Source organism: Lipotes vexillifer, unplaced genomic scaffold (assembly GCF_000442215.2).
Source record: "Lipotes vexillifer unplaced genomic scaffold, Lipotes_vexillifer_v1.1 scaffold248, whole genome shotgun sequence".
In the NCBI taxonomy this organism is placed as follows: domain Eukaryota; kingdom Metazoa; phylum Chordata; class Mammalia; order Artiodactyla; family Lipotidae; genus Lipotes; species Lipotes vexillifer.
In genome coordinates, this window is record NW_006777568.1 from 2,604,427 (window position 1) to 2,617,467 (window position 13,041).

At 45.0% G+C, this 13,041-nt stretch overlaps 1 protein-coding gene across 1 annotated transcript in view; it reads right to left on the reverse strand.

Moving 5' to 3' along the window:
• Window positions 1-13,041, reverse strand: part of DOCK1 (dedicator of cytokinesis 1) — a 475,984-nt gene that overhangs the window by 339,591 nt on the left and 123,352 nt on the right. The window contains exons 24-25 of the mRNA XM_007451187.1: window positions 10,240-10,310; window positions 7,545-7,651 (exon numbers count right to left, since the gene is read on the reverse strand). Coding sequence (XP_007451249.1) covers window positions 7,545-7,651; window positions 10,240-10,310 — 178 coding nt within the window. The remainder of the gene's footprint in view (window positions 1-7,544; window positions 7,652-10,239; window positions 10,311-13,041) is intronic.

A 13,041-nucleotide genomic window follows, 5' to 3' on the forward strand; every position in this document is an offset into this window, starting at 1 on the left:
AAAAAAAAAAAAAGGGAACACAAATGGTTCTCATGAACCTAGGGGCAGGACAGGAATAAAGACACAGACATAGAGAATGAACTTGAGGACACAGGGAGGGGGAAGGGTAAGCTGGGACAAAGTGAGAGAATGGCACTGACATATATACACTACCAAATGTAAAACAGATAGCTAGTGGGAAGCAGCTGCATAGCACAGGGAGATCAGCTCCATGCTTTGTGACCACCTAGAGAGATGGGATAAGGAGGCTGGGAGAGAGCCATAAGAGGGAGGGGATATGGGGATATACATATGCAAATAGCTGATTCACTTTGTTATACAGCAGAAACTAACACAACACTGTAGAGCAGTTATATTCCAATAAAGATGTTAAAGGAAAAAAGAAAAAAAATGGAACACAAATGAAGTTTTATGAGGTTGATGAACACTGTGTAAAAGGAGCCTACTTGTTATGTTAAGGAAAGAGCTACAGGAATGGCCGGAGAATGAAGCAATGGCACATCTTCCATTCCTACTCACTGCTAGACTCCAAACATCAGAGAAAAAATACAAAACAAAGTGGCCCCAATGAACAGTAAGCTTAAACCAAAGTAATCCACCAAGAGTATTAAACTAAACTACTATCAAGACTATCAAGGGATTGTCTTACCACTAAATCTTCAAATCTTTATTCTCCAAATCTTACACTATTCTGCGAAAACACACTTATGACACAAGGTAAGTAGACAGTAAGCTCTAAAGGAAATCTGTCAATTGCTTTGGTCACTTTGAATATGAGAATATGGAAAGACTAGATCTTGAAAGGCAAGGGAATCAGCGTTAACTGGAATGAGCTTTCCCAAGGTCTCAGGTTAAGGACTGCAGCAGAAAGCAGCCCATGTGGGTAAGAGCACAACTCCCATCTCAGCTGAAAGGCTTCTTGCAAAGATGTCCAATGCTCTTGACTAATTTAAAAGTTACCAGTATCTAAGGTTGATTTCTTTTATTCCAATTCCTATAACATGAATATAAAATATCTGTGTGGGCATAAATCCCAAACCTTGGTGTCCTAGGGTCTATTTTAATTTAATTATATTGAAATTTTTCATTTCTATAATAGGATTTAAGCTTTAATTTTCACAGCTTTTGTTAGATACGTGGGCAACAATATAATCACATGGGAACAAAGCTACAAATGTACAAATTATGAAGCTCTGACCTTTCTGTCTCTTCGTAACTTGCTTTGAAAATCTGCTCACTCCATGCTGCAGATTACATGCAAGTCATCTTTTTTGTGAAGCACATAATCTATTTAACCAGCTTTCAAGTAGTCAAGTCACATCTCCAAACAGTGCTTGGAGCCATTACTGCCCATTCATTGGCTGCCTGCACACAGCATGATAATGAGTCCAAGTCCTTCACCTCAGCAGGAGAGCAGGAGCCAGAACAGCCAAGGTGGGTTCCTGGCACCAACGTGGGGATCCACCCCTCTGCACATCCTCCATTTCCTGAAACAATGCCAGTTACTCTGACTACAAACTTACATTTGAAAAGACACCCTCATGAAATGCTGTGAAGGCTGGGATTTGCCTCCAAATATCTGGGGCAGGGGGAGGGATGGACTGGGAGTTTGGGATTAGTGGATGCAAGCTATGATATAAAGCATGGATAAACGACGAGTCCCACCGTGTAGGACAGGGAACTATACTCAAAATCCTGTGATAAACCATAATAGAAAAGAATATGAAAAAGAACGTAGGGGCTTCCCTGGTGGCGCAGTGGTTGAGAATCCGCCTGCCGATGCAGGGGACACGGGTTCGAGCCCTGGTCTGGGAACATCCCACATGCCGCGGAGCAACTGGGCCCATGCGCCACAACTACTGAGCCTGCGCGTCTGGAGCCTGTGCTCTGCAACAAGAGAGGCCGCAATAGTGAGAGGCCCGCGCACCGCGATGAAGACTGGCCTCCGCTTGCCACAACTAGAGAAAGCCCTCGCACAGAAACGAAGACCCAACACGGCAAAAATAAATTAATTAATAAACTCCTACCCCCAACATCTTCTTTAAATAAATAATGTGTGTGTGTGTGTGTGTGTGTGTGCGCGCGCGTGTGTTTAAGTGAATCACTTTGCTGTACAGCAGAAACTAACACAACCGTGTAAAGCAACTATACTCCAATAAAATAAATTTACAGAAAAATATCTGGAGGAGGAGCATCAAGATAAAAACAAGACCATGACTTGATAGGTTTTGAAGCCCAGCAAGGGATACACAGGCGTTCATTACACCCTTCTCCTCATTTTCCTATATGTTTAAAATTTTCCGTAATTTTAACAAAGAGCTATCTTGAGTCCGGAGGTAGAGTTGAGCTGTCCCCTCTGCCACTTCATCTTTCCACAAAACAGGGGAATAATAAAATCAGAGGCAAAAAGAAGACAATCTTAAAAAAAAAAAAAAGCCCCATAACATTGTAAAGCAACTATACCCCAATAAAAATTTAACACACACACACATTAATATATATATTAATATATCTATATATAGATAGATAAATAGATATATAGATAGATAGATACATCAGGGCTTACCACGGCCCCTGGCACACAGTGAGAGCTCAACATTATTTAACTATCATAATTATCATCTGCATCCAGACCTCAGCACAGTGGATAGGACACCAGAGACCCCAAAGCAGTTGCCTGGGAGGCCGGAGATGGTTTCCTGGGTAGATGCAAATCATACAAAAAAAAAAAAAGAGAAGACAATCTTAATTTTATACAACTGCTCACGGATGACCCTCCATATCTTAACTCTCTCACTTATCTCTTTCTGTTACTCCTCGTCAAAGACACCTCCTTCCTGCTCCATGATCCGTCCATTCCGAGCCCAGACGGGGAGAGACAGCCAGCTTCCCCGTGTGAACACAAGACCCCTCCTCCCTCAGATCAAGTGAACTACATATGCATGTCATGCTTCCTTCTCTGCACTGCTCCCTGGGGAAAGAAGTGCTGGCCTTGAACATGAGATAAATATGCACTGTGGGCCAGGCACTGTTCCAGGCACCGGCGATGGAGCAACAGCAAAAGATGAACAAGAAGGCCACGCTCCAAGGCCTCTCATTTTAAGGAAGGACCAGAGAAAACAAGCAAAAGCCAAGAAGTAAAACCAGGCAATGATTGCACGCTGTGGGGAGTGGCGGAAGGAGCCCAGGGGCAGTGTGTCTGGGGACATTTTATTTATGCAGGGTGATCAGAGCACCTCTCGGAGGAAGCTCGCTCGCTATGTAATCCCCTTCCAGTATTTGGTCCAGGTCTATTTTCTTTTGCCCCATATTTGACATGATAGCCCCGCACCCCCCCACGAGGGCAGGGTCTCACTGGCCATTCTTCTAATGAATCCTCAACAAAAATGAAAAGACATGGCTAACATTTCTTGAATGTTCATGAAACACTCAGTGTAAATCTCAGTACCACATATGTATTAATCTTCAAGATACGTAACGGAGGCAAGAAGAAAAGGGCAGCTGGAGAAATTGAAGCCTGGAGGGTAACTTACCCGAGGTCACTGAGTTAGCAGGTAATAGAGGCAGGATCTGAACCCAGGCAATGTGATCACAAAGCCCACACACACTCACAATCCTCTCGTGAGCTGCCTGCCCTCATCCCAGCAAGGGCTTCAGACATGCATAGTTCTTTATTAATGAGGAAGTAAAATCATTTACAGGAGAAATGATGCAAACCAGTCATTCATTTTATTTTTTAAGCAAAGCAAAGGGAGAGAGACATGTCCTCAGGAAAAGGCTAATGTGACTGGCAACCAACCATGCACTCTGAGTCGCTGGAAACCTGCGGAGGGGCTGGACCACCGGCACGGTCAGTAATCTACTGTGGCAGACGTGCAGGAGGGCCAGGTCCACACATATCTTCTGAACAGGCTTCTTAAATTCGGGGGCGGGGGGGCGGTTCTACATTATGAGCTCCCTTTCCCCAGTACAGAAGCCAGAACTCAAATCCACAGCCACCCTGCAACTACAACTATGTTCCAGGTTCTGCCAAGGAGGGATGACTTCTTAGGATGGCAACTGAAAATGAGCAGCGGGAAGGACAGCTCTGTAAAGAACTCTCACTTCCTTCGGACCAGGGTGGAGGTTGCAGAGGCAGTGGGAGTTGCAAGGTCCTGATTCAGAAGGAGCCTTACAGCTGGTACAGCTGGGAACAGATGGCAGTGACAGCAGCTGTGGTGTCCACACTAGCTGGGGCCAAACACAGCCCGATTTGCCAAAAGACACATCTACTGTTGTAGCCTAACAAACCCAGCAGGATGCACCCTCAGTCTTCTGGTCCTTAAAGAGGACAGAAGAGGAGCCAGGCTGAGCCAACCAGGGCACTGGAAGCCTTGGCCTGCTGGGACCCAAACCTGCCAAGGGAAGGCTTTCCTACAGAGGAGCAATGGCAGCTTCAGAATTCACTGCCAGCCTCACTGCACCCAGATCAGCTTCCCACTTCCATCAAAGTAAGACTCTCAAAACGACACAGTAACTTTGATATTGGAGAGAGATGAAAAGAAACATTTTAGAGCAAAGCAACAAAGTGAGTCTCTTCTACGAGTGAAGCAATACACATGCTGATGAGCAAAGACGTGCCCTGGAGCCCAACAGAGGAACCGGAGGAGCCAGACAGGGATGCACTCTGACCACATCCCCCAGAGAACACTGACGAAGGTCTAGCACATCCAGTAGCTTGTGCAGCTAAACCTAGTTATAGCACATTCCAAAAATCTAGACACGAAGGGAGTTAGTTTGACTGATTCCACTTGGATCAGGAAAGAGGACACGGACAACTGCATTTTTTTACAAATTAACAAGAAATGGAACGAGGCAAGAAAATCACAGCCATCATATCTCACCAGAAAATGGTTTGGCTTTAAATACTTATACCAAATGTGGCACAGAATATTTTGCACAAGTAATGACATCTTCGTAAGAACAGACCAACTGGATGATTTCCAGTGATAAACCTTTCCTGACAAGGAGGCAAGACAGCTCTTGGTAACTCTGAAGAAGCAGGGAGCCTAAAGATGAGAAAAATCTGGGCTGTCCTTGCTGTCTTTACCCAGAAACATTCTTAAAACTCAAGCCTGTAAGCGGGGCCATTTTCACATTGGACAACGCATTCTCAAATGCTTCCAGGCAGCCAGTGAGCGTCTGGAAGTACATTTGCACTGAAGATTATGGCTTAGACAATGTCGACTGATTGGACAATTCTAGAACTGCTTGTAAGACATGAAGCTTCAGGCTAATTTTGGCTCACTTTGCCCGTGATAATTCTGGATTCATATATTTCCCACAATCTCATTTACTACGTTGGGTGCAACTGCCTATTAAGATTAAATTCCTACCTTTGCAATATCTAGAAAGATACTAAGATAATAATTCCAAAATGTTACACATCCTGACAACTCCCCGTCCAACAAAGCTAAATATTTATTTGCATGCTGCATTATTTCCAAAACAAGACTTAAGGCCGTCTATGATAAAAGACTTACAGAACAGGAGTGAAAATAGAAATGGAGCACAGTAAAGAGAATCACAACTGCCAAATACAACGGCTGATATAATTTGCAAAAATAAATACTAAGTTTCCCTTCAAGCGATCTACTAGCTAAAGAAATAAAGTGTCCATAGAAGAAAACATTTCCTTGAAATATACTCCTTAAGAAGATCTATTTTAAAGATTTTTAGTTGAACCATTTATGCCTTAGGTCCTTATTCAAAGGACGTGGAACAAAGTTTTGCAACAGAAATTTTGAAATGTATGTAATATGTCCTCAAGAAGGTCATCCCTGTATCGACACTCAATAAAAGCCAAGCACAGTCAATCCGTGATAACTGTTATTTTTTTGATAACTGTTAGCTCAGTGAAGGCACTGGTGGTGGCAGCGATGGTGACGGTGATGGTGATGGTGGTGGTCGTGGTGGTGTGTGTTTTTGCGTGTCTTGGGGTTGGATGGTTGGAAGGAGAGATATTAGTAAAAGATACCTAATAAGACCCAGATATAAAACTTTCAGGGGATTTCACCTGCTGTGGTATAAAGTTTCGTCAATATGGAAAGAAACAATGAAGCAGCAGCTCCACCTATCGCCTCCATGCCTCCCTGGAGTCTCACAAAGTCCCAAGCTTTAGAAGACACCCGAAGAATAAGCAATTGAATATCCAGCCTTCCAAGAAGAGCCTGAAATACTGACGGTTGGGATTACTGGCTTAAGGAGATTCATGGGGCTTTGAGTCCCAAATAACGGCGACACAGTTGACTTTCTTTTATGCAAGTGAGAAAGAGATGTCTGTTTGGAAGGGCTGCAAAAAGCTACTCCCTTCTTGGTTTGATGTGTTTTCTCCAGAAGAACACTCCCACCCAAACGAAGTCTTAACATTTCCTCTTGACATAAGCCTTAGCTATAAGTGCAGACTCCAGTGAATTGTATAAAGTTAAATCAAGAAATAAGATTAAAAACATAGGGTCCAGTAGTCTAGATGGTACAAAGGACTAATCCAGACACACATTGAGTTCTCAACAGGGTCATCTCAGGCCTGGGCTGCTCCATCCCTGAAACACCACCACACGTGAGGACAAAAGGAAATGAACAGAACAGCCAAACGTCTAGACACAAATGGAATAGAATAAATGTATTCCTCTCCATCAGAATGTCACTCAACAGTCTTCACATTTGTCTCCAGTGAGGAAGGTTGTGGAATTATGCAAAGGTCCTAAGCTTTCAATAAAACTTGACAAGTGTAAAATATTAATCCAATCTGTCCAAACAGAAAGAAAGTGATTAATTAAAAGGGTAGGGAGATAACATGTGGAAATGTGAGGTGTTCCTTGGGATAAATGAGTTGAGGAATCATTAAAATCCTTTTCCCTTTGAGTAGGGTTTGAAGAAACGCTGTCACAGATGCAAAGTTCAGGCTAAGACATAACCATGACTTCTACATTTAAAGAAAATTTGCAATTTTTTGTTGCAATCATCTCAATGGAGGACAGTGATTGCCTCCCCAGGATAGATAATCGCACATCTTAAAGGCTACAATGTATGCTGATTACCCTAGGGCTCTGGTGTACACCTAAATTCCGAACTACAAGGTTTGTGCCTTCATTCTTCAATGATCTATTACCTACAGTATATGCCAATTACCATTCTCTGGCAAGGGCTAAATCTTCCTGTCTTGTAACGGAGCTGTTTTAATTGGCTGCAACCTCCCCACTCCTTTTTTTTTTTGGTACGCGGGCCTCCCACTGCCGCAGCCTCTCCCATCGCGGAGCACAGGCTCCAGACGCGCAGGCTCAGCGGCCGTGGCCCACAGGCCCAGCCGCTCCGCGGCATGTGGGATCCTCCCGGACCGGGGCGCAAACCCACGTCCCCTGCATCGGCAGGCAGACTCTCAACCACTGCGTCACCAGGGAAGCCCCTCCCCACTCCTTTCGACAAAGAAGAGAGAATTCAGACGGGGTGAGGTCTACAGACAATGACGAATGTGACAATTTAAGGATTCTCAGGGTTTCACTCACCATGCTGTGTGAAGAGGTCACTGTGAATTATTTCAATCAAGCAATATAGCTTCTGAATGGTCAGCAAACCCACGGGAACATTTAGGATGAAATCAGTAAACATTTTGCTATAAAAGGAAAAACACAAGTGAAAAGAGATGCTGGAAATACTGCAAAATGACCCAGTGGGATACAAGACAGTACCAAGACGCAAGTTCAGTGAATGGTCATTAGATGCCACCAGAATGATGGAATAGGCCCATTATACAATATGGGCCAAAATCTCTTCCAAAAGAATGATGCTTTAAAATGTTATTTTTCACTTCACACCCACTAAAATGGCTATAATCCAAAAGAGAGCCAGTAACAAGTGTTGACTAGGATGTGAAGAAACTGGTACCCTCATACCATGCTGGTGGGAATGCAAGATGGGGCAGACTTTGGAATACTGTTTGGCAGTTCCTGAAAATGTTAAACATAGTTACCATACGACCCAGCATTTCAACTTCTAGGTATATACCCAAAAGAAATGAAAATATTTATCCACACAAGACCCTGTATATGAATCATAGCAACGTTATTCATAACACTTGAAAAGTGGAAAAACCCAGATGTCCATCAACTGATGAATGGATAAACATAACGTAGTAGATCCACACAATTCACCCATAAAAGGGAATGAAATCCTGACATTAACAGACCTTGAAAACATTATGCTAAGTGAAAAGAAGCTAGTCACAAAAGGTCACGCATATTATACGATTCCACTTATAGGAGATGCCCAGAAAAGGTAAATCTGTGCACACAGTAAGTAGGTTAGTAGTTGCCTAGAGCTGGGGTGGGAGTGGGCAATGACTCTTACTGGGCACGAGGAATCTTACTGGGGTGACAAAACTGTTCTAACAGTAGATTATGGTGATGGGGTAGAAGTCTCCTTCCTGATGTGGGAAAACACGCCTTCAGCACAGGAGTCGACTGTAAAATAAAAACTGCAATGCTGAATTCTTTTATGGGTGTATGTACGTGTGTGTTAATGTGTGTGCACACACGCTGGCACACAAAAGATAACTAGGAAGATCCAGATCCTCGTGGAATTAACTTTGAGCTTTTCTCCTCTGTGATCTCTTCTGTTTCATCAAAACATGACTCAGTTTTCTAAACAGGGAAAAATCCTCTTCAGGGGTTGAAGAGGAACCCACGCATGCAGAAACAGTCAAGGGCCCAAGAGCAGATGGGACCGGTCCTGGGGAAGGGAGTCTTCCTTGGATCTCCAAGCACAAAGCACAAGCACCCGTTGTGAACATGGACATCACCCCTCTAGTGAGCAAAGGCCTGGTCCCCATGCCCCAGGAGGACAGGCCCAGAGTATGGCCATGGCCCACCCAACTGCAGCTCCCCCCTTGTCCTCTGTTTCTCCAGACCTCAGGTTCTCAAACAGCAGCATTCATTGAAAGTGTCTGGAGGCATCATTAAAACCAAATAGCTGGGCCCCACCCCCAATTCCTAATTCAGAAGATCTGGGAAGGAACCCAAGATTCAGCAAATTCCCAGGGGCTGCGGATATCGCCGTTGTCTGGACCACTGCCTGAGAGCTGGGCTGCAGGCACAGAGCACACGGAGACCCAGAAGGGCAGACCTGTTGCCCATGGGCCCATCTGTGCCTCCTTTTCTCATTTAGAACCTGCTAAACTATAACCAGTATTGTCAATGCCTGGGAGCAAAAATAAATGTGTCCACGCAGGACACTAAATCCTCAGGCACATCAGACACGTGATGATTCGTGGGGAGAGCAGCTTCCCAAAAGCCCCTCACCCTTCACTTCCAGGGCATGAGTGACCTATGGTGGACATAAAGTACAGAAGGGTGACTGTTTTTCATTCCGTTTAACCACCTGAGGGACAGGTGGCCCTTTACTAATATTTAGGTGGACTTTTCTGGCTGGTCAAGTGGTGCCACCACCTGCAGGTAAGTTTATTGTGTCAAATGTTAAATCAAAACCCAAACAAGGAGCAGACGAGGGCTGTGCTGTGGATGTCTGGGGTCACAGAGGCCTTGCACCCACTTGTTGGAAAAGACACCTCTTTTCCAAATGCAGTGACATCTGCACAGTAAACAACTAAGACTGAGCTTGGATGGTGACGGTGGCAAAATCGGAAGGTGAAAGGAAGGATTCGGTCCCCAGCCTGACTCCTCCATCTGAAAGCCAGTGTCCAGCTTGCCCAGAGTTTAGTTTGGTTTGGTTTTCGTTTTACTATAACCTGAGCTGACAACTTGCGGCTCCTGTCTGAGGCTCACAGCCCTCGGTCAGGAGCCCCCAGAGAGAAGCTGTATGGTAATGAGGTAGAGGAGGTAAGACACCAATATTAAAGCTCCCGAGTCAAAACGTTTAGGTTCTGAAACCCAAACCCAAACCCAAGAACCACTTATGGAATTTTAAAGTCTAAAGGATGCAAAATGCCCAATTTGTATTATATATGCATGAGGCTATAAATAATCTTCTGAAGAAAATATTGTGACTGTTGATAGAAGACACCTTTTCCACATAAAGACATAATAAGCAAAGTGTCACAGACACCATCACTAGAACATGTTCCAGAAAGATCCAGGGCACTGAACTATGTGGACATCAGACAACCCAAGCATCCCGTGAACTAACGCCCTCAAAAGGAGGCCAAGCATGGCACACGGGAAGCCTTCGCCTTGGGTGCTTCCTTACCTGAGCTCTTTGGGATCAAATACCAATTTCACATCGTTGACAATGGTTGGCAAGTATTTCAGTGCTGCACCCTGCAAACCAAGAACAAAGAAGAATGTTGAGCCTAAGGCAGTTGGCAAATGTTCATACGAAGTTGTAATTACTTTGAAAAACCACACACATACCAAAAAAACAAAGATCACTTTCCTGATGAGAAGCTGATGGTTAAACACAACAAAAATAGAGGGGAAAAAACAAAGCCTCTGATCCACAAACAGTAGAGATGTGTTAACATGGATATCCTGACACATAATAAAAGTGATATTAGCAGAAGCCAACATTCAATGCTTACTCACGAATGCCTATACTGTGCTAAGCTTTTATGTGATTTCCCCCTTTACCCTAAGGAAATCCTAGCAAATGAAGACCTGTGCCCCCAGAAGAATCCTCCACCAACAAATTCACTGTAGCGCTACCACGTTCAACAATCAGAATGACTGCCTTTGTTCCATTCCAGAAATGACTGCCTGTATATCTAGGTCCCTGAACTTGGAATCACTTTCTTCTTTAGTAACTTTATCTCCTGTATTCACATTCTGTATCTTCTAGAAAACCCACACTTTCAGAAAATAAGAGTGATGGTAATAATGATAGATCCTAATACATGCTCTGCCGCTGTGCTAGACTGGTGTATATTTTATCTTTAATTCCAACAGACCTCCTCCAGGGAGTTAGCTGTGCAGGAAGGCAAGGAAACTGACAATGGAGATGTTAATTACTTTGCCCCTGATCACACAGCTAGTACTGAACTAAGCTAGAATTAAAATTCAGTTTGGTGGGAAGCCAGAGCCTCAGCCCACCCTCATCTATATGTGATTGGGAAAAGGTCCTGGATTTTAAATGTTCTGACCCTGGCTGGGATGCCCCCCTCTGCCTCTGACTCTAAGTGACTCCTTCTACCAGGGGGGGGCTCCCCCTTCCTGAATGAAATGGAGGAAATAATACTCATGCCAAATACCTCCAGGGGCTGCAATAAAGCTCAAAATCTAATTGAAAAGAGAACTGGGTAACACTTTGAACACTGGAAAATGCCACACCTATTACCTAAACAGCTGTTAGCATTGTTTTCCAAAAGCAGGTAGGCAGAAACCCACCTTAAACCGATTACCCTGAATATATACGGTCAACCGATTTGCAACAAGGGACAAAGGTGCCCCCTCGTCCAGCACCAAATAAAATTCCTTCCATACCTCACACTCTATATAAAAATTCACTTTAAATGGATCATAGATCTTATATTCTTAAAACTATAAAATGGCTAGAAGAAGATACTTGTGACTTTGGGCTAAGCAAAGATTTCTTTCATATGATACCAAAAGCAAAATCTGTAAAAGAAAAAAATTTGATCAGTTGTACATCATCAAAATGAAGCCTTTCTGCTCTTCAAAAGAACTTCTGCTGAGACAAAAAAGACGAGCCACACACGGGGAGAAAATAATCGCAAAGCAAGTAAAGGCACAAGTGAAGTGAAGCTGTTTGCCAGGATCTGGAGCCAGTCCACCTCCAACCCCTCAAGCCTTAACGCGCCACAGTCAAGATGATCAAGGACAGGTAAGCCAAGTTTACCTCTAAATCTGCACTACAGAATTAGTGGTGTTTTCCCCCAGGTGTTAACCCTGTCCTTCAATGCCGGCCAGATCAAGGAATTCCAACTCTCTGCTTTGAGATACAACTTTTTTTTTTTTTTGCGGTACGCGGGCCTCTCACCGCTGTGGCCTCTCCCGTTGCGGAGCACAGGCTCCAGACACACAGGCTCAGCAGCCATGGCTCACGGGCCCAGCCGCTCCGCGGCATGTGGGATCTTCCCGGACCGGGCCACGAACCCGTGTCCCCTGCATCGGCAGGCAGACTCTCAACCACTGCGCCACCAGGGAAGCCCGAGATGCAACTTTTGAAAAGAACCTTAAATATAAACAATTTCATTGTGGCTTCCAAAGTTCTGCTTCAAATACCTTAGAGTTGCTTTGACAAAATAAAAAAATATTTACTGTGACGTTTAATAATAAGCGTTTGTACAGCTGACTGCTTGGGCCAGAAAGTGTCTTGTCTAGCTTGTGAGGGTCCCGCGGGCGAGGATGCATCAGCATAATGCGTTTTATCCTGTACCCCACGAAGCACCATCTGCCTGGAGCAGTGTGATAAATACCATCTTACAAGGACAAACAGCAGCAAACAAGACAGGCCTTCGTGGCCCACCCTCTGCTCGCTGCCCGGGGGCCGCCGGGCACTGCATTAACCAGGCTCCTGAGGGTTCCCCGACCCGAGGTCAGGCGACACCCACAGAGAGAGGGCTGTACCCGCGGAGATCCCCAAATGCTGGTTAACAGGGAACTCGATGCCTAACTGACCCAGATCCTAGGGACGTCAAGTTTTACAGTTCATGAGGGTCACAGAGAACAGAAAGCAACCACGAGCCCACATCACTCCTGGATAACATAACAAGGACAGACAGACGGAATGAAGTGAAGGCGAGGGGGTGCCCCCGCACCCCATTTCCAGCTCTGTTCTCTCCGTTCTCCGGCGGTCATGGGCTCCTTTCCACCCTCCGCCTTCCCCCAGTGACCGTCTCAGCCTCTCTTCCTTCTGCTCCAGCCCAGGATCCCACCCCCTTTTCGCTCAGCTCACCTCCTGCTTCAGGGAAAACCAAAACCATCAGAACAGGCTGGGCAGTTCTGCCCACCACTCAAGCCAAAACAAGCCTCCCGGATGCCCGGCCTCTGCCTGTCCCTCCAGGCAGACGGAGGGAGCACCTGCCTCCACCGG